Source organism: Triticum aestivum, chromosome 6A, assembly GCF_018294505.1.
Source record: "Triticum aestivum cultivar Chinese Spring chromosome 6A, IWGSC CS RefSeq v2.1, whole genome shotgun sequence".
NCBI classification, from domain to species: domain Eukaryota; kingdom Viridiplantae; phylum Streptophyta; class Magnoliopsida; order Poales; family Poaceae; genus Triticum; species Triticum aestivum.
This window is the reverse complement of record NC_057809.1, coordinates 252,740,865-252,760,228: the sequence shown is the minus strand read 5'-3', so window position 1 is coordinate 252,760,228 and position 19,364 is coordinate 252,740,865. Positions and strand designations below refer to the sequence as shown.

Sequence of the window (19,364 nt, the reverse complement as noted above, 5' to 3'; positions counted from 1 at the left end):
GCCGTGTGCGGTGCCCCCTGCCACCATATTCCTCGATAATACTGTAGCGGAGTTTAGGCGAAGCCCTGCTGCTGTAGTTCATCAAGATCGTCACCACGCCGTCGTGCTGACGGAACTCTTCCCCAACACTTTGCTGGATCGGAGTCCGGGGATCGTCATCGAGCTGAACGTGTGCTCGAACTCGGAGGTGCCGTAGTTTCGGTGCTTGATCGGTTGGATCGTGAAGACGTACGACTACTTCCTCTATGTCGTGTCATCGCTTCCGCAGTCGGTCTGCGTAGGGTACGTAGACAATACTCTCCCCCTCGTTGCTATGCATCACATGATCTTGCGTGTGCGTAGGAATTTTTTTGAAATTACTACGAAACCCAACAAGTGCTTCGGGTGGTGAGCCGTGACACACAGCTGGCTCACCGGGACGGCAAGCTGCGCCTCCAGCGCGCGGCCTACCGCCATGGGGGACGTGGCGTTGACGTCGTCCGTCGCTGTCATGGTAATGGCATGGTTGCGCAGGAAGAAAATGGCCTGCTCGGTCGCCTGGGAAGACATGGTCAGCGAGTGGCTCTCTCTGCGGCGGCGGGAGGGGTCGATGTGGCGCTGGATGGCCGGGGTGGTGGTGGGCATGGTGGATGCAGCAGGCGGCGGGAAACAGAGGCGTGAGTGGATTGGCGCCGGAGGAGCGTCTTGCCGAGGCCGGGGGCGCTGATTTTGCGCGCACTGCTTTTCTATGTGGCCCGGCAGTTCGCAGAGGATGCAGTGGATGGGATCATGGCAGTCGGCGCGGCGGTGTTTCTTGCTGAGGCAGCGGAAGCAGCAGCCGCGGAATCGGCTTAAGAAGGCCGTGCGGGCGGCGTCCGCATTGAAGCCACTGCGTCGGTCCGGCCGCTGCACCCCGGGGCGCGCCCTGTAGCCCGGCGGGCAGGAGGCAGGGCGTTTCTTCTTCTGGTGGCTGACCTCGGTCCACCCACCGCCCATCCCCGGAAGGGAAATCTTGGCAGCTGGTGGAGATGGGGCGACGATGATGGATTTAAGGCGCTGCGTAGGGGGCGGCGGTAGCTCGGCCTCGCTTGAAGGCATCGCGGCCAGCGGCAGCGAGGATTATTGCTGGATCTGCGGCCGGTCGGCCGGATCTGGGGAAACCTCGGGCTGTGATTCAGGCACCTCAGACGGACCAGGGGAAACAGGGATATCCCGCGTTGGTGGATCCGGTCCGGAGCGTGCGCTTGCAGCTGGCGAAGGCGGGGGAGGCGTCACCATTAAGGCAGGTGGGTGGCCGCCGCGGCCGGAGCGGCCAGCGGCGCGGGGGGAGGGGGGAGGCTCGAGGGAGACGGGAACCCTCCACTCCACAGTTCGAGTTCATTGCGTGCAGTGATGCAGTCGCAGACAACTGAGGAAATGTGCCTTTGCTCTCAAGAAACATAAGAGCAATTTTAATGGGCCGACCCAAACGGACGACTCTTTTGTCTGTTTTTTATCTGTTTAGATTGGCCGTCTGTCCGGCGTCCGTCCTGTTTTAGATTTAGGTCGGTAGTGCGTCCAACGCGCTGACCCATTTCATGCTCGGACTCAATTTTTAAAAAGGCCCGCAGCCATAGATCATGTCAGCGGTCATGTCTCATGCCGGCACTTTGTCAGTGCCGGCTTCAAAAAATATCACCAGGCAGTTCATGCTGGCGCACTCGCTAGCGGTCAGCACACAAAAAGAGGTGAGACTTGAGTTCGACCACGCCATCGTGGCCCCGTGGTCATGCCAGCACACCTGCCGGCATAAAAAAAGAATGGCGCTCGCCGCCATAGATCACTCGTCGTCAAATTTGAGCATGTCGATCTGCATCTTCTCAAACCACGGCCTCTTCCTTGGCGACACGGTGTTGAGATCCACCTTAATGATCTCCACCCCAGTCATCATGCTCGCGAGAGCCACTTCTTTCGCATTGGTCTTGGCGTTGGCTGCCTCGATCTCAAGCATCTTGGCTTGCTTCTCCGCCTTCATCTCAAGCATCTTGGCTTACTTCTTCGTGTCCATCTCAAGCCTCCTTTGGATCTCCATGAAGGCGTTCATTTGTTATTTTTTGTAACGCCAGCGCTCCTCCCTTGAGTCATTGTTGCTCATCATGCCCTCCACGATAGCGATCAAGGCATTGGACGTCGCATCTCGCTTGTCCTCCTTGGAGTTGGTATTCCCTCGTGGTCGTGCCTTCTCACCGTCCCCAACCTCCTCCACGGCTTGCTTCCCCCCACCCGACTTGAGGGCGGCATATTGCGCCTTGAACTTCTCCTCGTCTTTGATCACGCTAAAGCAATGGGAGAGGTTGAAGCACTTGCCATTGTGTTGGACCTTGAATGCCTCCAAAGCTTGAAATGCCTACAAATATTTTCATGTAAGCATATTGGCAAATAGTATGCAAATGAACACGCAAGCATAAACATGATGACACAAAAGAGGACGGCTTGCTAGCATACCATGTCTTGCATGTCGATGCCGCTCACACAACGGGCCTTGACGCTCTCACGAGTGGCACAAAACTTGTTGCACTCTTGTTGGATCACCCTCCATCGCTTCGAAATGGACACCCACCCGCGCGTGCTTACTATTTGGTACGGCGGGAACTTCTTGCGCTCATGGAACTCATGGTGGACACGAATCCAAAAAGTTGAATGTTTTTGTTCAGCGCCCGTCTTGGGGTCTTGCCCAATGTCTCTCCAACACTTGCAAAGAAGCATGTCCTCGGCCGCCGTGTATGCTTTGGTCCGCTTGCTCTTGCGCTTCGGCTTCACCCCAGCGGCTTGGTTGGCAAGCTCGTCCTCGAACAAAGGCTCCCCTTCGATGTTGCACTTGTCCTCTTCCTCTTGCCCGTCGTCCTCTGAAAACTCGTGGTCGAGTGGGAAGCCGTCCAGGTCGATGCTGGCCTGATCACGCATGAAGGCCGCCTGGTCTTGATCGTAGCCAGCGGACGGCGTGAACGCCCCTCGGCCGTCCTGGCTTTGTGTCTCGTTGGGATCGTAGCCAGCGGCCGACGCACCGCCCTCGAAGATCATGTTCTGCATGTAGTCCTCGTCGGCGGCGGCCGGCATTGCGTCGAACAGGTTGCGTGCACCCGGCAGTACATCGGCTGGCATCTGCCGCGCACGTTTCCTCGCGCCTCCGGATGACGAGCCACCGGTGTGGCGTTGAGGTCGATGGGGGCGGGCGTGGGCGTGGAAGGCGCCACCACGCTCACCTCGGGCGAGCACTCTCCGGAGTGGCGGCAGGCCTGCGGATAGACGTGGAAGCCGGTGCTGGCAGCGGCCACGGCGGCGTGGAGGAAGCCGTGCTGGCTAGGGTTTAACCCTAGCATATAGAGCACCTCACTCGTTGCCGCCGCGACGCAGGCGTTTGGTGACCTCTTGCTGCGCAGCGGCACCGACGGTGGCTACCGCGATGGCTTCATCCCTTGCGGCCGCCACGTGCCTCCGACCCTTCCTCTTGGCGACTCCCTTGCCCGTTGTTCGGGCGTCGACGCCTTCTTCGACTTGGGCGCGGCGGCGGTCTTGCGGGGGGCGTGAGGCTAGCCTTTGCCGGAGGGGGCGGTCGTCATGCCGGACAAGGCGAGGGAGGCGAGGCTGGCGGCGGCTTCGAGGCCGTCTTCCATGGCGGGGGTGGGGCGGAAGCGCGCGGGGGTGAGAGGTTTTTTTTGAGAAAATGGAGGAAAATGATAGAGGCTACCACCGACCAGCGGGCCCGGAGAAAGGAGAAGGCGCACGCACGCATTCGTCTCGTGTCCGCGCCGACGCAAATCCGATTCAAAAAGAACCAGAAATAGGTCGGCAGGCGGCCACCAAGCAGACACACGTCCATTTGGGTCAATGTGTTGGGCCGACTTTTGTGTCCACACCGACCGAAACGAACGACGTTGGAGTTGCTCTAAGGGCAGCGCGTACAATATTGACCAACTAAAGAATTTGTAAACCGGAAGCCGCCTTCACCTGTTTGGGGGAGACAAAGCTTCCAACAAAAAAAATAAGCTTCTCTACGAGGTTAATTTGTTGAAAACAGGTGTAGCTCTCAACATAAAAGTGTAGGGAAAGTAAAATAAAAATACTCAAATGATAAGTGCCACACGTATATTACAAAACACTCTGGCTGGCATTTTCATCCGGAAAAAGAGTTGACATGCTTGACAACTAAAATTGTTATACTCACATCACTAAACTTGTCATAAAAAACCGTTCAGAATTGCCATGTGTTCATTCCACATGTGGCACTTATCAGGATCCTAAGAATATACTTTACTTCAGATGAACAGAAGAACTGATAATCTGTACTTGTCCCCAACAAATATAACAAACCGCATTATTTTTGTGATGACACGAAACAAACAAATGTTGTATGCTCATTCGCTTGATTTCTCATGATAAATAGCGTTGCTGGTTCTCAACAGAGACGGTCGAACTAACTGCAAGAGCCTTCAACCTTTCGAGTCCACATAGGACAGCTACAACTAACTGACTTCACCAGATCTAGAACTTAAGATGCCAATTTATCCTCAAACTCAAACCAAACCAACAGCACAGCATATGAAACCATCACCCACTTATTAAAGTATCCTATACTTCATTTATTCAATTATTACGGTTATGTTTCACCCAGGGAGCATCAAACAAGCGAGTGCTCAGGCTTTGGGCAGTCCGTTCTCTGCTCTTGTCACGGAAGCACGTGGAGGCCATGGCGCGCCAGCCATTACCGCTTCGATTTCCCAGGTCTCCCGGGGGCAGTTTGTCAGGTTCTTGCATCCTTGTGCCGTCACATACTGCAGCAATGAATATCTTGTTAGCATGTACTCCCTCCGTTCCAATTTACTCGTCGTGATTTTAGTTCAAATTATGGAATATCTTGTTAGCATGTACTCACTCCGTTCCAATTTACTCGTCGTGGTTTTAGTTCAAATTTGAACTAAAAGCACGACGAGTAATTTGGAACGGAGGGAGTAAATAACAAGGCTAGCACTATGTAAAGGCCAATGCAATGTGGATGCTACAGAAATTTCTGTTGAGTTCTTGACACGTCAAGAGAAACTCTGTGCACTGGTGATAACCAAATGTCTCTTTACTCTGCAATCTGGCAGTATCTTTTTTTCCTTTTATACTGCCATCCACATCTACATGCTAAAATTTCTGGACCTTGTTACCAGCGAAAGCACGTAACCATGACCGAAGTATAAAACCTCACTACCATGGTAACGGTTGGTTCTTTGTGAGCATGCCAGCATGCTGAAGTGTGAATGCTGAACACGGAACATTAGTCCACATTTTAGCCCAACAAAATTTAGCACTTCAAAAAATTATTCAAGATTCAGAGCTAAATTGTTCCAATCTCTGTACTTCAGTAACCGAACTCGGAAGTGTGCCCTAACTGAACTTTGACTCTTATGGGGACAAGACATTTTTATCATCTCCATTGTAGCACATACATTAAAGTCTATGCAAGATCACTTGCGACATTGAGAGGTCTATCAACGTATGCCAACCAATTTCTGTTTTCTTGTAGTGCTCCCCTCTGTCCTACTCCCTCCGTTCCTAAATATAAGTCTTTGTAGAGATTTCACTATGGACCACATACGGATGTATGTAGATGCATTCTAGAGTGTAGATTCATTCATTTTGCTCTGTGTGTAGTCCGTAGTGGAATCTCTACAAAGACTTATATTTAGGAACGGAGGGAGTATAATATAGTGCACACTTGGTTTTCGTGAAAGTCAACCTTCACAAACTTTGACCAACTTTATTTAGAAAATTATGTATGTCTACAATACCAAATATATACCATATGAAAATATATTCCATCATGAATCAATTGTACCTATTTGGTATTCCAGATGTTGACAATGTTTTCTACAAACTTGGTCAAAGTTTACAAGGTTTGACTATGGAAAAATCTAATAAGCGCTATACTTTGGGACGGAGGGAGTATAACTTTTCCAAGAGAGATCAGTAATAGAGCAAATGTGTTGGCATTACTTCGTACCTACAAGTAGCGGACTAGCGGTGCACCAGCAATTAAGAGAGTTAAGTTGTTTTACTATGTAACGGAGGAGAGCAACCAAGCAAGACATACCAGATCACTTTCAATACGAACACCACCAAAACTTTTGTACTTCTCAATCTCTTCCCAGTTGAAGAATTTTGAGGAAACTGGATCATCCCTGGCAGGCCGCAGCAAAGCATCGATGAAATAACAGCCTGGCTCAACCGTAATAACCTGCAGTTCAAAAACCATGTGAGCTCAGATGCTTGTTATAACTATATGTAAGATGCCCACACACCCTTCTCAACATGGATGCAGAAAATACAGTACTATTCAGAGGATTCACGACCATTTATTGTTCAAATTATCTATGTTGTCCTTCATTTCTTATCCTCGCTCTCAGATAGCATATGCTAAAATAGGAGAAGATATACATCGATATATATGTCGGAGAACTTTAGATGTTTCCATGCTCTTCTGCATGATATATTTAAGTTTGTCATCTTCAAAATATCCATTATGATTACTATACCACAACAAGTCTCAAGGCCTTGATGTCTAACTGCCTACACAAAGCAGCTTGTGTATGAAGAACTGATAACAGAAAAGGTATTAACTTTCAGAAGTTGTGGGGACCCTATGCATGATGTTGTACAGTTAAAGCATAACCACAATACCAGGCAAATGTGACATATTGTGGTTACGTGTGCTACTAAATGGTCAATAGTCTGTCCGAAAGAATACGCATTAACAGAGTTCCAAACAGCTCATAAATTTTACTGTCATCTTGTTTGAATACCCAAATGGTCAATAGTCTGTTCGAAAGAATACACATTAAGAGAGTGCCAAACAGCTCATAAATTTTACTGGCTAACACGACAACCTAGCCACTTCTCAGAAAAGTGCGCGTGAAATTGTAAGAGTATTTTGTGCTACTAAATCTTCATAAATTAATGAGAAAGGTAATTACTTACCATGCCTTCTTTAAGTTCTCTTATGGTCCGCAAGGAGCTCAGTCCTGGCTCCTTTGGCCTCTCTAAGCCCTAAAGTCAAAAAACAAGCATTAAGCTCGGTTGCAGGGAGGTAGGTATAAAGATTAAACTTGCATAAACATCGGTAAAATCCATATCTCAACCTCAGGGTAGCCTCCGGGATCATGGGTGTCAATTCCAAGCAAGTGCCCAAGACCATGAGGCATGAAAACAGCACCCAACCTTCGAGTCATCATATCAGCAATATCACTGAAATAATTGTATTCCGGGGAATAGAGAAGTCAGCATTGTAGCTTTACATATTATCATATTTAAGTTCTATGAGCAGCTCTCACACACGCACCCATGGATAATCTTTTCATTCTTGAGAGATTCAAGTATTGTCTGCTCGGCCAGCCTGCAAAAAAGATCAGATGGCGCGTCAAAAGATGCTGCAAAATCTAACACAGAGGCCAACAGTAAACATTCTTGGATAACGCCATCAAGGATGTTTAGAAATTGCATGGTTCTGTAAGTAACAATCATTCTTACTTGTGCATATCAACCCATTTTACTCCAGGCTGCATGTGTGATATGACAGCATTATGAGCCTTAAGGACAGACTGTAAAATAGTCAGTGTTGCATCAATAAAGATTCAAACAACCTGTCCAGGTTCTAATTCACATACAGGAAGAAAAGCACTTTCTCACAAGTACTTACATTGTATACTGTTGCCTGGTTGCTGTTGAACTTCCCATTTATCTGAAAAGACAAAAACTCATTCAGGTGATGTTACTAGACAAACAGTATATTAAGATGTGATGAACCGAAGAATGCTCCAGCTTGCATCGAGGTTTGTTGGAAAGTAAACTTCTAGAATTATAAGCTATGGCCCAAAGTCAGCTAAATACTTAGTAAATCATAACTAATCGTAACAGAGAATTGGGCTGAAGTGAAAAGGAAAGGATATCTGAGGGTGCTCAGATTAAGATATACACATTCAATAAATAATAACCGCTGGTAGCAATGATGTTCATAAGCAGTTCATTGCACATAATAAGCATAGCCCTTGACACTTTTAACAGTAGATAACAAAAGCAAGTCCATTTAGTAAAGACACTGGAAAACAAAAATAGTGTACCAAATTAGATAGATGAATGTTACGAAGGACTTACGGGGTATGAACATGTGATGTCAGAGCCATAGAAATTATATTCAGCTCCCATGTCCATTAGAGCCATGTCTCCATCATTCAGCGTCTGAAAATATATGAGATGATCATCTACCAAAGAGGAAAAGAAAAACTAAGAGGAGACAAAATACAAAATTTCCCCTAAAATAAGAACGCCCCATATTACATCAAGACCCTTGTAGCTATGATTACTTTGTTGGATTTCTATCGTTGTATATAAATATCTGTGTTGGTGCTATCACTCGCAACGTGTAAGCTGGATACATTATGATGCTGGGCCTATTCAACTAGACAATTTTTATTCAAAATTGTCTAACTCGTCACCAGGGTCATTACCACCAATGTTCACATGTATCTGATGACGAGAACTTATTTTCGGCTATATCATAAATGAAAGGTACTCCCTCCGTTCCAAATTACTCGTCGCAGAAATGGGTGTATCTAGAACTAAAATACATCTAGATACATCCATACCTGCGACAAGTAATTCGGAACGGAGGGAGTAGCACACAACAGACACCATTCAGTTTACAAATTATCATAGGTAGATTTCAAGACCTCGTGGTACTGATAAATGTAGTTGACAAATAACAAGGTAGATGAACTCTACAGCCTGAACTCCATATAGTCGTCACTGAAGAAGGCTTTCCACTTTGATAATGCTCACAGAGCAGTGGCTTGGGAAGCATCAAATGCTCCCATATTCAACGGGCAGAGGCCTAGCATCACCACGCTGCTCGACACCATCCAAGCAGAGACGTGGTTGTGGGCTACGGCAATAGCAACCAGCCTTCAAGTGTTACTCCCAGCGGAGCTGAGCTGGGGGCCAGGTTCAAACCATAGCGGTCACAGGACACCGGGTCCAAGATATTTTCCTTGCTACATTTCATGTATAGTATACTGTGTCTGTGTGACACCCCATTTTCAGGTGAGAAATAGAACTGATTTACAAGACATAGAATCATTTTATCAGTGGGTCCACCCTAGGCCGAGCACTCAGGGGTGTGGCATGTGTTGTTGTACTTGGCCTATCCGTAGGCTTATAAATAACTTTATCTATCTAGCATCAAAATACAAGGCTTTGCGTTTTCTCGAGGAATTTTTTTTATAAAGCATGCCCATTTTCAAGTCATCAGGAGTATGAAATTCATTTAAAAGAGACCTGAGCTCTGCGGACAACATAATCTCAATTTGGTGAATTCTAACATTTAAAAGCTTGATCAGGTAAAATAATAATAGAGAGAAGACAATCAAATGCCACAAAGCATCATAAAAAAAGTGTACCCGGTCATTTGGAGCAGCCGTATGTCCATAATGAAGAATAGAACTGCAAAATCAACAGAAAGAGTTATTATAGCATACAAGATATAGTCTAACAAACTCAGAATTTCTGAGTCTTCAATCTTGATAGCAAATGCTAACCGGCCTTCAAGATGACTGAGACTTTGTACACCAATAAAATATCTAGTAATGTCATATAACCTAACTATTTTTAACTAAAAGAGCGCCCCCCTGGTTAACTTATTCATGTAACTCAACAAATTGTACACTATAGTCACCAAGTGGACACAAAAAGAGACCTACTGAAATTTTGTTAGTAATCTTATTCCGGCGTTAAGAAAACTATATACTAAAATGCTATCTGGTAATATCAAAAGCTCATGGTATTTGACTATTTGAAGAAACATTATCAAATGGAAACAGTGGATAACACTACAACAGGCACTAGATGGTGATTTGTTGTTATGATGTTGATACTTGTATCACAATTCCTACATACAGGATTCCACTAAAGCATTAGCAAAACAATTCAGAGACATTAAAGTGTTTGTGCACTGACTTATTATTTGCTTCCGATCAGACATGATACATGAACTCACCTATTCTCTCCGGTAGCGCATATGCATGTGTAGGAGCAATGTCGACAGGCTCCATACCTATAAGAATGATGAAGAAATATGCTTTCTAACTGATATTCCTTCATGCCTGGTTTTGCCTGTCTCATAACCTTAGTCCAAGTTAAGAATCAGATACACATTTAATTCGCCTCTCGAAAAATAACAAAGGAGTTGGTAGTTTTTAACACCTAAAGGAATATTTTTACAAATTACTCCCTCCATCCCATAATATAAGACCGTTTTTGACACTAGTGTAGGATGTGTTTGGTTAGAGGGATAACCACCCAGGGGACAGGGATAGCCATATTTAGAATGGATACCATATGTTTGGTTAATGGGCGAGCTTGGATGAGGCAGGACAGGGATAACCAGATGCTCCGAATATTCCTTAAAAATCCGGCTCCGCAGGCGCGCGAAAATCTCGCGGGCATGGCTAGCCAGGCTCGCGGGCGAAGCGTTTTCGCCCCTGCTCACCTCCAAAAGATCCCCAACCCTATGGTTTCCGTTTGTTCCCTCGAATCTCTCCTTCCCGTGGGTGCCGGCGGCAGCAAATCGAGACGGCCGCAAATTGAAGGTCAGTTCATCGGCCCTCTCTCCTTCCTATCTTTTCTCTCCCGCTCGCAGAGATGCGGCGGCGGCGGGGTGGAGGCAGATGGGTGCGGCTGCAGGGGCGGCCGCTGATGGGTGCGGAGGTGGCGGCGGGGGCGGACGCAGATGGGTGCGGAGGCGGCGGCCGCCGCAGCTGGGCGTGGCACCGGCGGTAGACGAACCTGGGCGCGATGTGGTAGGCAGATGCAGGGCACGGTGCTTGAGCAGCTCGGCGTGCGGGCATTAGATGCAGGGAGACGCGCAGCAGTACAGCGCGGCGGGCGTGGTCCGTGTTGGCCGGTTGCTGGGTTGCGTACGTGCTGGTGGTGGTGTTGACTTGTGTTCTAAGTTGTGTGCTGACCTTTGATCTTATTTTCCTACAGGAGCTGAAAGGGAAAAACAAAGTTCAAGTCAGGGGCGACATGTTCTTATACTTACTATTGCATACATCATATTTGATTGCCTCATATTGGAAAATGGGCTAATCTCACCCATCAACCAAACAGAAAAATGGTTATCCCCAACCATGATTCATTCTTCAAACCAAACAAAACATGGGTTAACCTTATCCGTCAACCGAACAGAAAAAATGGCTATTCCTATCCAGCTGGATAGGGATGCCCATATCCACCCTAGCATGTCCCTCTAACCAAACGCATCCGTAGTGTCAAAAACGGTCTTATATTATGGGACGGAGGGAGTAGATTTCTAAAGTGATTCCTGGCATTGTGGGTCTCACTCTTTGCTTATGAGGTGCCAAAACCTGTTGTGACAAGACGACTCAATGCTTAACTTTAGTGCTTTGTCTGGAACCTCGTAAATCATAATATAATATTACAGTGTGTTTGCTTCTTTACTAATTTGGGACATTTATTTCATCCCCAAACGAAAATTCCTAAAGCTCAGCCCATGGCAACAATTAAACCCATCCCTGGTTGAACATAAACTCGTCCCTGCAGGATTATGTGGTGGTAAGAATAATTAATCCCAGTGATAGTACTCAAAAAGCCGAAACCACATTAACTACATGTCTATGCATCTAGTATCTTGAAGGATTATCATGGATGATTGATGAATACATTCATTTGGCTCTCTATACAACCTAGCAGGGGGAAAGATATAGATCACATTTCATCAAATGCTAAAGAGCCAAAACTTGAGCAACCATTATTTAGACAGAACAAGAGTCTAATGTACTCCAAAAAATAGCAATGAAGGTGTAAACAAATTATTGGCATGGTACAAGACTTTAATAGGGTAACTTATATGTACCTCAATGTGTGCTTCTGAGCTAACATCATTGGCATATTGAATGAGGGCAAGCTCCATTTCAGATTTGATAACACGACATTCAGTTAAGATAGGGTGGAGTGTACCCAAATCGGTGTCAAACTTCTCTATCCCCTAACACAGAGGAAAACAACATGGTAAGTTGGTAAATTTAATGCATATACAACAAAGACATGTAGTTGAGGTCTAAAGGAGAAAGGATGGTACTGCATGATTAACATGCCAGATTATGCTTCCCACTTTAACCCTTCAAAACCATAAAACTAACTAACTAAGCATCCTAACTTGTTTTATGGCTAATTGTATATCACATACTTCAAAACTAGCAGGCTTTGAGTAATTTCCGCTGTCAGTACTCTTTCCATACAAGAGAAACAACACAGGCTTTCCATGCTGACTGAATCGATCTTGCAGAACCTGCACAATCTCATCGACATAGAAGACCAAATCGACCTTGTACCTATCCTGTAGAGGTATTAATGAAAAAAATTATGTGAATTCAGTGTATTGCAGTATCTGCGAATATAGCATTTAGAACATCAAATACCTTAAAATAAGGGAGTGGTTTTATTTCACCCATCCAGACAGCATAGTCAGGTGGCAACCTTGGAGCAAACAAAATCGATTGTCCAGAGGCGATGTCCTTGGTGAACAAATAAAGGCCAAGTTAGGTAGAAGCATCTAATGAGCATAAATTCATTATCATAACATGCATTGAATGACTTGCAGTGGTTTATTCTCACAGACAAATAAGTTGTATGAACTCAAGAAATTGTGACATAAACTGTGTTATAAGTTTAATAACTGGATAAAGATGAGGCGTAGTGAATATCCACAATAAGCATCGAACTAGGTATCAAGGAGCTCAATAGGAACTATGCAAGGATTTTAATTTCCTGCAAAAGCGGGACACACGAGAGAAGAACGTACTATAGCGCCATAGAACCCTGGCTCACGCACTCCGAAGAGATAAGCAAAGTAGCTCTCCTGCCTGAGACATTGCCCATTACCACTTCAATATGTCATCCCAAAGAAAGAGAAAGGGAGGGGCGCTGGCAAATATATTTTTTTAAAGACATATACCTAAACAGCTCGAGATGATCAGTGCAGTGTCGTGTCTGCTCCTCACCGCCCTTCAGAAAGAGAAGCCAAAATGTTGATAGAGGAAGCCCCAAAGGCCCAAACAAAGTAGAGACTGATTCATTATGAAGACGGCAAGTGGGACCTGGAGGAGGGCAAGGCCACGGGGAGGGCTAGCGGTGGCGGAGAGGCGGGCACGAAGTGCGGTTAAGAGGCGGTCACGGTTGCCCGCATGCAGCTCCATGGGCACCTCAGGCGGAGCAAGAGAGGAGGTCGCCATTGCTGGATACCTGCCACGCATTGAAAATATGAAAACAACAATCATGTTATGTCATGTGTTGCATACTAGAATAGCATACATACATGCATATACCCACACAAAAGAAAGACATACATACATATAACTAGCAAAATTTTAACGGAAATGCTAGAAATCTGACGTCATAATTTTTAACCCCTTTTTTTTGCCAAATTATGTTGTCGTGAGAATGGCAATTTCCTTTAGCAATTCCTGGCAAAAAAAACTGAACATGACAAGCATTTGCCATTTGCTTAATAAAGGAAGTTGCCATTCTCGCGACAACATAATTTGCCATCTCGGGCGTTCGATTTGCCCTGCTAAAACATCTGAAATTTGTAGCGAAATCCAATTTGAATCCATACATTCATCTGCACATAGTTTAACCCGACATAGTTTGATCAATACAGCACAGAGTGGAGTCATGCTTAAATATTAGTTCACCTTTTGACAGAAATTTCAACCCAATCCATATACCCTTATTATTATGGAATGCTAACCGAGACTGCAGAGAAGGAAAGAGATGAGCGGAAGCAACCTGTCGCGATGCTGGCCGAAGAGCCGCGAGGAGCAGAGGGTTGGGTCGCGGCAGCTTTGCGCTACGATCTCCACGAGATCGGCGGCCTGGGGCCCTCAGCTCGGCAGCGGGCCGCGGTGAGGTTGGGTTGGCGGCTGAGCTAAACTAGGTTCCGCCGTCGCTCTCCATGGGAGGTCGGTGGAGAGGATTTCAGGGGGAAATCGGGTGTATTAGTTGCCTGCTTCCCCCTCTCTCTGCTCCGCTTTATTGCGATCCCGTAGGGTTTCAGCTTCGGTTCGATTGAGTTTGTTCCGTCCCCGCTTGTCCTTCCTATCAGCCGGTCCGACTTTCTAGGGCCGTTGGGTTCGGCTCGGTCGGTGCTTGCCTTGGGCCGGGCGTTCGGTTCCTCGCTCTCAGGTACGCGGCCGGTTCGGTCTGATCTTTTTTTCTTGGCGGCTGCTACAAATCAGCCGACCGATTTTCTCCCAAAATCAGTCGGCTGGCCCATGGTTGGATCTCAAACGTCTACGATCGCACCACCCCAGTACATGTTGACTGCATCGTTCCGCCTAGTCTCATCCCCCGTGCAGCACCCATCGTGGCTCAACCTAGCACCCAACATCCTTCGCTTGTGCGGCCGCGTCGACAGTTCATCGTCTCCCTTTTGCAGCATGCCATCGATGAAGTCGGCCTTGCAACACAGGCGGCTGTTGTGACCACCTCCTTGCAGCGCTGACAAGACCTCTATGGTTGAGCGAGAGCTGCATTACAGCATCCCGCCGATGGCCAGATCCGCGGTTGCAACACCACGAGCAAAAGTTGCATGGCAACATCTGGCGCCGGCGAGGTCCGGGATTGCAGCACCATGGCCAGGGCGTTGAATGGCGACATCCCACCGCCAGCGAGGTCCGGGAATGCTGCACCATGGCCAGGGCGTTTGCATGGCAGCATCCGCCGCCGGCAAGGTCCACGATTGCAGCACCACGGCCAGGGCGTTGCATAGCAGCATCCGCCGCCGGTGAGCTCCCTGGTAGTAGCACCACGGCCAGGGCGCTGCATAGCAGCATACGTTGACGGCAAGCTATGCGGTTGCAGCACCATGGCCTAGGCGCTGCATAGCGGCATCCGTCGTCGATGAGCTCCGCGGTTGCAGCACCACGGCCAGGGTGCTACATAGCTGCATCCTTCGTCGACGAGCTCCGCGGTTGCAGCACCACGGCCAGGGCGACGTGCACCAGGCACTCCCTTCCGTGACGCCGATGATACTCTGCAAAACCGATCGAGCAAAAGGCCAGCGCTGGTGCTGCGGGTCGCTGGCTGGTGGATTGCTGTAGGTTGCCGCCAGACACTGCAAGCCATCTGCGGCTGTTCCGATGAGGTCCCTGGCGTATATGGGTGAGAAGGATATGAATACGGAGAAGAAAATGATAATCTAGCTCGCGTAGGGGAAGAAAAACGAGCGGCTCTCGTTACGGTTAGAGATAAGGCAATAGCGGTGCGTGGGCCCCCCGGGTGGGCGCGTGGTGCACAAATAACGCGGCTGATTTCTTCTGTAAAATCAGTCGGGTGATTTAGAACGTTTTCCTTCTTTCTTTCTTTTTTTGTTTTGAGGGGAAGGTTTGGTCTCATCAGTGGGCGTTCTACAATTAGGCATCACTCTTATCAAAACTCTTCTCTCTGGATCATTCATTGCAGGCAAGTGCGTCTATTACTCATATGCAACAAATGCAGCAACAATGGAAGCTCTAGCCATGAGGGATGGACTACATTTTGCAACTTCTATTGGAACTAATAAGGTGTAGGCGGAATTTGATTCGATACAAGTCATAATTTTTTGCAAAGGTCAAATACAATGGTGGGACTCGATAGCAGTAGATACATTGTAATGAACCCGGAAGGAGGGGATCGGGAGAGAGGAGAGAGGAGGGCGAGAGGAGCAGGTAGCTGACTTGGAGAGGAAGAAGGTAGGTGCGATTTCAAATGAAAGTTCAGGTACAAAAGAGAGTTCCAACACGCATGCCTCACTCACGGCCACATGCGGCCCTTTTAACCACACCACACAGGCCAGTTGTCACGCCAGCTGGTTGGTCCCACTTGACAGCTCTAAGTCACACTAATCAGGAGGTTAGGTGTGACATTTCTCCCTCCTTAAGGTGCTTCCTCTTCTTCCTCTGACCAAAGTGCGGTGGTCAGAAAACGCTGGCGAAGGATGGTGTAATCTTCCCAAGTCTCCGTAGCTGAACTGTCTGTGCCCCACTGGACCTTGATCTGCACCACTAGCGCGTCGCCGTGCTTCATCATGCGTCGGTCAAGGATGCGCGTGGGCGTGATGGAGTCGAGGGAGAGGTTTGGCACCTTAGGTAGCTCCCCGTACACCGATGTGAAGTCTGGGGTGAACGGCTTCAATTGGGAGACGTGGAAGACGGGGTGGACCCGGCTCTCCGGTAGCAGGTCAGGCTTGTAGGCGAGTGGTCAGTTTTCTCCATGATCATGTAAGGCCCGAAGTACTTGAATGCGAGCTGGGCGCACGGACGATTGACCACCTATGGACGTGGGGTTGGATATTGAGGAGTACTGGTTCTCCCTCTTGGAAATGGCGCTCGGTGCGGTTGTGGTCGGCGTTCTTCTTGAACCTTCGTTGCGCTCGCTCCATCTGGGCGCGGATGTGGGCGGTGTGCGCGTCCAAGTCCATCTCTTCGTCATCTGGTGTCGTGTTCGTCCAGGCCGCCATGGCCCCGAGGTTGGCTTCCTTGCCGTAGAGAGCGTTGAATGGTGTGCAATTCAGAGAAGAGTGAAAGGTAGAGTTGTGAAGGAAATATGCCCTAGAGGCAATAATAAAATTATTGTTTATTTCCTTATATCATGATAAATGTTTATTATTCATGCTAGAATTGTATTAATCAGAAACATAATACATGTGTGAATATATAGACAAACATAGTGTCACTAGTATGCCTCTACTTGACTAGCTCGTTAATCAAAGATGGTTAAGTTTCCTAACCATAGACATGAGTTGTCATTTGATAAACGGGATCGCATCATTAGGAGAATGATGTGATTGACTTGACCCATTCTGTTAGCTTAGCACACGATCGTTTAGTATTCTGCTATTGCTTTCTTCATGACTTATACATGTTCCTATGACTATGAGATTATGCAACTCCCCTTTACCGGAGGAACACTTTGTGTGCTACCAAACGTCACAACGTAACTGGGTGATTATAAAGGTGCTCTACAGGTGTCTCCGAAGGTACTTGTTGGGTTGGCGTATTTCGAGATTAGGATTTTCACTCCGATTGTCGGAGAGGTATCTCTGGGCCCACTTGGTAATGCACATCACTTAAGCCTTGCAAGCATTGCAACTAATGAGTTAGTTGCGGGATGATGTATTACGGAACGAGTAAAGAGACTTGCCGGCAACGAGATTGAACTAGGTATTGAGATACCGACGATCGAATCTCGGGCAAGTAATATACCGATGACAAAGGGAACAATGCATGTTGTTATGCGGTCTGACCGATAAAGATCTTTGTAGAATATGTGGGAGCCAATATGAGCATCCAGGTTCCGCTATTGGTTATTGACTGGAGACGTGTCTCGGTCATGTCTACATAGTTCTCGAACCCGTAGGGTCCGCACGCTTAAAGTTTCGATGACAGTTATATTATGAGTTTATGAGTTTTGATGTACCGAAGGAGTTCGGAGTCCCGGATGAGATCGGGGACATGACGAGGAGTCTCGAAATGGTCGAGGCGTAAAGATCGATATATTGGACGACTATATTCGGACATCGGAAAGGTTCCGAGTGATTCGGATATTTTCGGGGGTACCGGGGAGTTACGGGAATTCGTAATGGGCCTTAATGAGCCATACGGGAAAGGAGAGAAAGGCCTCAAAGGGTGGCCGCACCCCTCCCCATGGACTGGTCCGAATTGGACTAGGGAGGGGGGCGCCCCTTCCTTCCTTCTCCTTTTTCCTTCCCTTCTCCTACTGCAACAAGGAAAGGATGAATCCTACTCCCGGTGGGAGTAGGACTCCCCCCTTGGCACGCCCTCCTTGGTCGGCCGCCTCTCCCCCTTGCTCCTTTATATAAGGGGGCAGGGGGCACCTCTAGACACAACAATTGATCTCTTGATCTCTTAGCCGTGTGCGGTGCCCCCCTCCACCATAGTCCACCTCGATAATATCGTAGCGGTGCTTAGGCGAAGCCCTGCGTCGGTATAACATCATCATCGTCACCTGTAGGATCGAAAGTATGTCTAGAGGAGGGTGATTAGACTACTTGACCAAATAAAAACCTAGCCTTTTCCCAACTTTAGTTCTTGGCAGATTTTAGCTATCTTAGCACAAGTCAAGCAATCTTCACACAATTCAAGCAAGCATGCAAAAGAGTATATGAGCAGCAGAAAGTAAAGCATGCAACTTGCAAGAATGTAAAGGGAAGGGTTTGGAGGATTCAAACGCAATTGGAGACACGGATGTTTTTGTCGTGGTTCCGATAGGTGGTGCTATCGTACATCCACGTTGATGGAGACTTCAACCCACGGAGGGTAACGGTTGCGCGAGTCCACGGAGGGCTCCACCCACGAAGGGTCCACGAAGAAGCAACCTTGTCTATTCCATCATGGTCGTCGCCCACGAAGGACTTGCCTCACTAGCGGTAGATCTTCATGAAGTAGGCGATCTCCTTGCCCTTACAAACTCCTTGGTTCAACTCCACAATCTTGTCAGAGGCTCCCAAGTGACACCTAGCCAATCTAGGAGACACCACTCTCCAAGAAGTAACAAATGGTGTGTTGATGATGAACTCCTTGCTCTTGTGCTTCAAATGATAGTCTCCCCAACACTCAACTCTCTCTCACGGGATTTGGATTTGGTGGAAAGAAGATTTGAGTGTAAAGCAATTTGGGGAAGGCTAGAGATCAAGATTCATATGGTTGGAATGGAATATCTTGACCTCAACACAAGTGTAGGTGGTTCTCTCTCAGAAAATGTGTATTGGAAGTGTAGGTATGTTCTGATGGCTCTCTCCACGGATGAAGAGTGGGTGGAGGGGTATATATAGCCTCCACACAGAATCTAACTGTTACACACAATTTGCCAAACTCGGTGGGACCGAATGGTTAAACTCGGTCGGACCGATTCAGCAAACCTAGTGACTGTTAGGATTTTCGGTGGGACTGAGATGCAACTCGGTAGGACCGATATGGTTAGGGTTAGGGCATAACGTAATCTCGGTGTGACCGATCACACAAACTCGGTGGGACCAATTTTGGTAATAAGCTAACCAGAGAGTTGGTCAGGTAAACTCGGTGGCACCGATTCGCTCATCTCGGTGAGACCGAAATGTTACAAAAGGGAAACAGAGAGTTTACATTGCAATCTCGGTGGGACCGATCGCTCATCTCGGTAAGACCGAAACATTACGAAGGGAAACAGAGAGATTACAATCCCATCTCGGTGAGACCGAGATCCCTATCGGTGAAACCGAATTGCTAGGGTTTGTGGCAGTGGCTATGACATTT

The 19,364-nt window shown here is 47.6% G+C and overlaps 1 protein-coding gene across 1 annotated transcript; it reads right to left on the bottom strand.

Annotated features, from left to right (window-relative positions):
* Positions 1-4,352: 4,352 nt before the first annotated feature.
* LOC123127388 (xaa-Pro dipeptidase) lies at positions 4,353-13,309 on the bottom strand. The gene is made up of 16 exons (XM_044547065.1): positions 13,170-13,309; positions 13,028-13,077; positions 12,875-12,935; positions 12,492-12,587; positions 12,260-12,409; positions 11,927-12,058; positions 10,049-10,176; positions 9,453-9,495; positions 8,152-8,235; positions 7,697-7,738; positions 7,528-7,598; positions 7,340-7,393; positions 7,140-7,245; positions 6,979-7,047; positions 6,095-6,238; positions 4,353-4,790 (listed from the first exon to the last, which is right to left on the bottom strand). The coding sequence occupies exons 1-16, from the start codon at positions 13,302-13,304 to the stop codon at positions 4,653-4,655; spliced, it is 1,503 nt and encodes a 500-aa protein (XP_044403000.1). The 5' UTR covers positions 13,305-13,309; the 3' UTR covers positions 4,353-4,652.
* Between the last annotated feature and the right edge of the window lie 6,055 nt (positions 13,310-19,364).

Excerpts from the sequence above, each read along its gene's own strand:
- LOC123127388 (XM_044547065.1), bottom strand. The coding sequence starts at position 13,304 with ATGGCGACCTCCTCTCTTGCTCCGCCTGAGGTGCCCATGGAGCTGCAT. Across the intron at positions 13,078-13,169 it reads GTGGCCTTGCCCTCCTCCAG|GGCGGTGAGGAGCAGACACG; the intron begins GTCCCACTTGCC and ends CTCTTTCTGAAG. Across the intron at positions 10,177-11,926 it reads GCTCAGAAGCACACATTGAG|GTTATGAGACAGGCAAAACC; the intron begins GTACATATAAGT and ends ACTTGGACTAAG.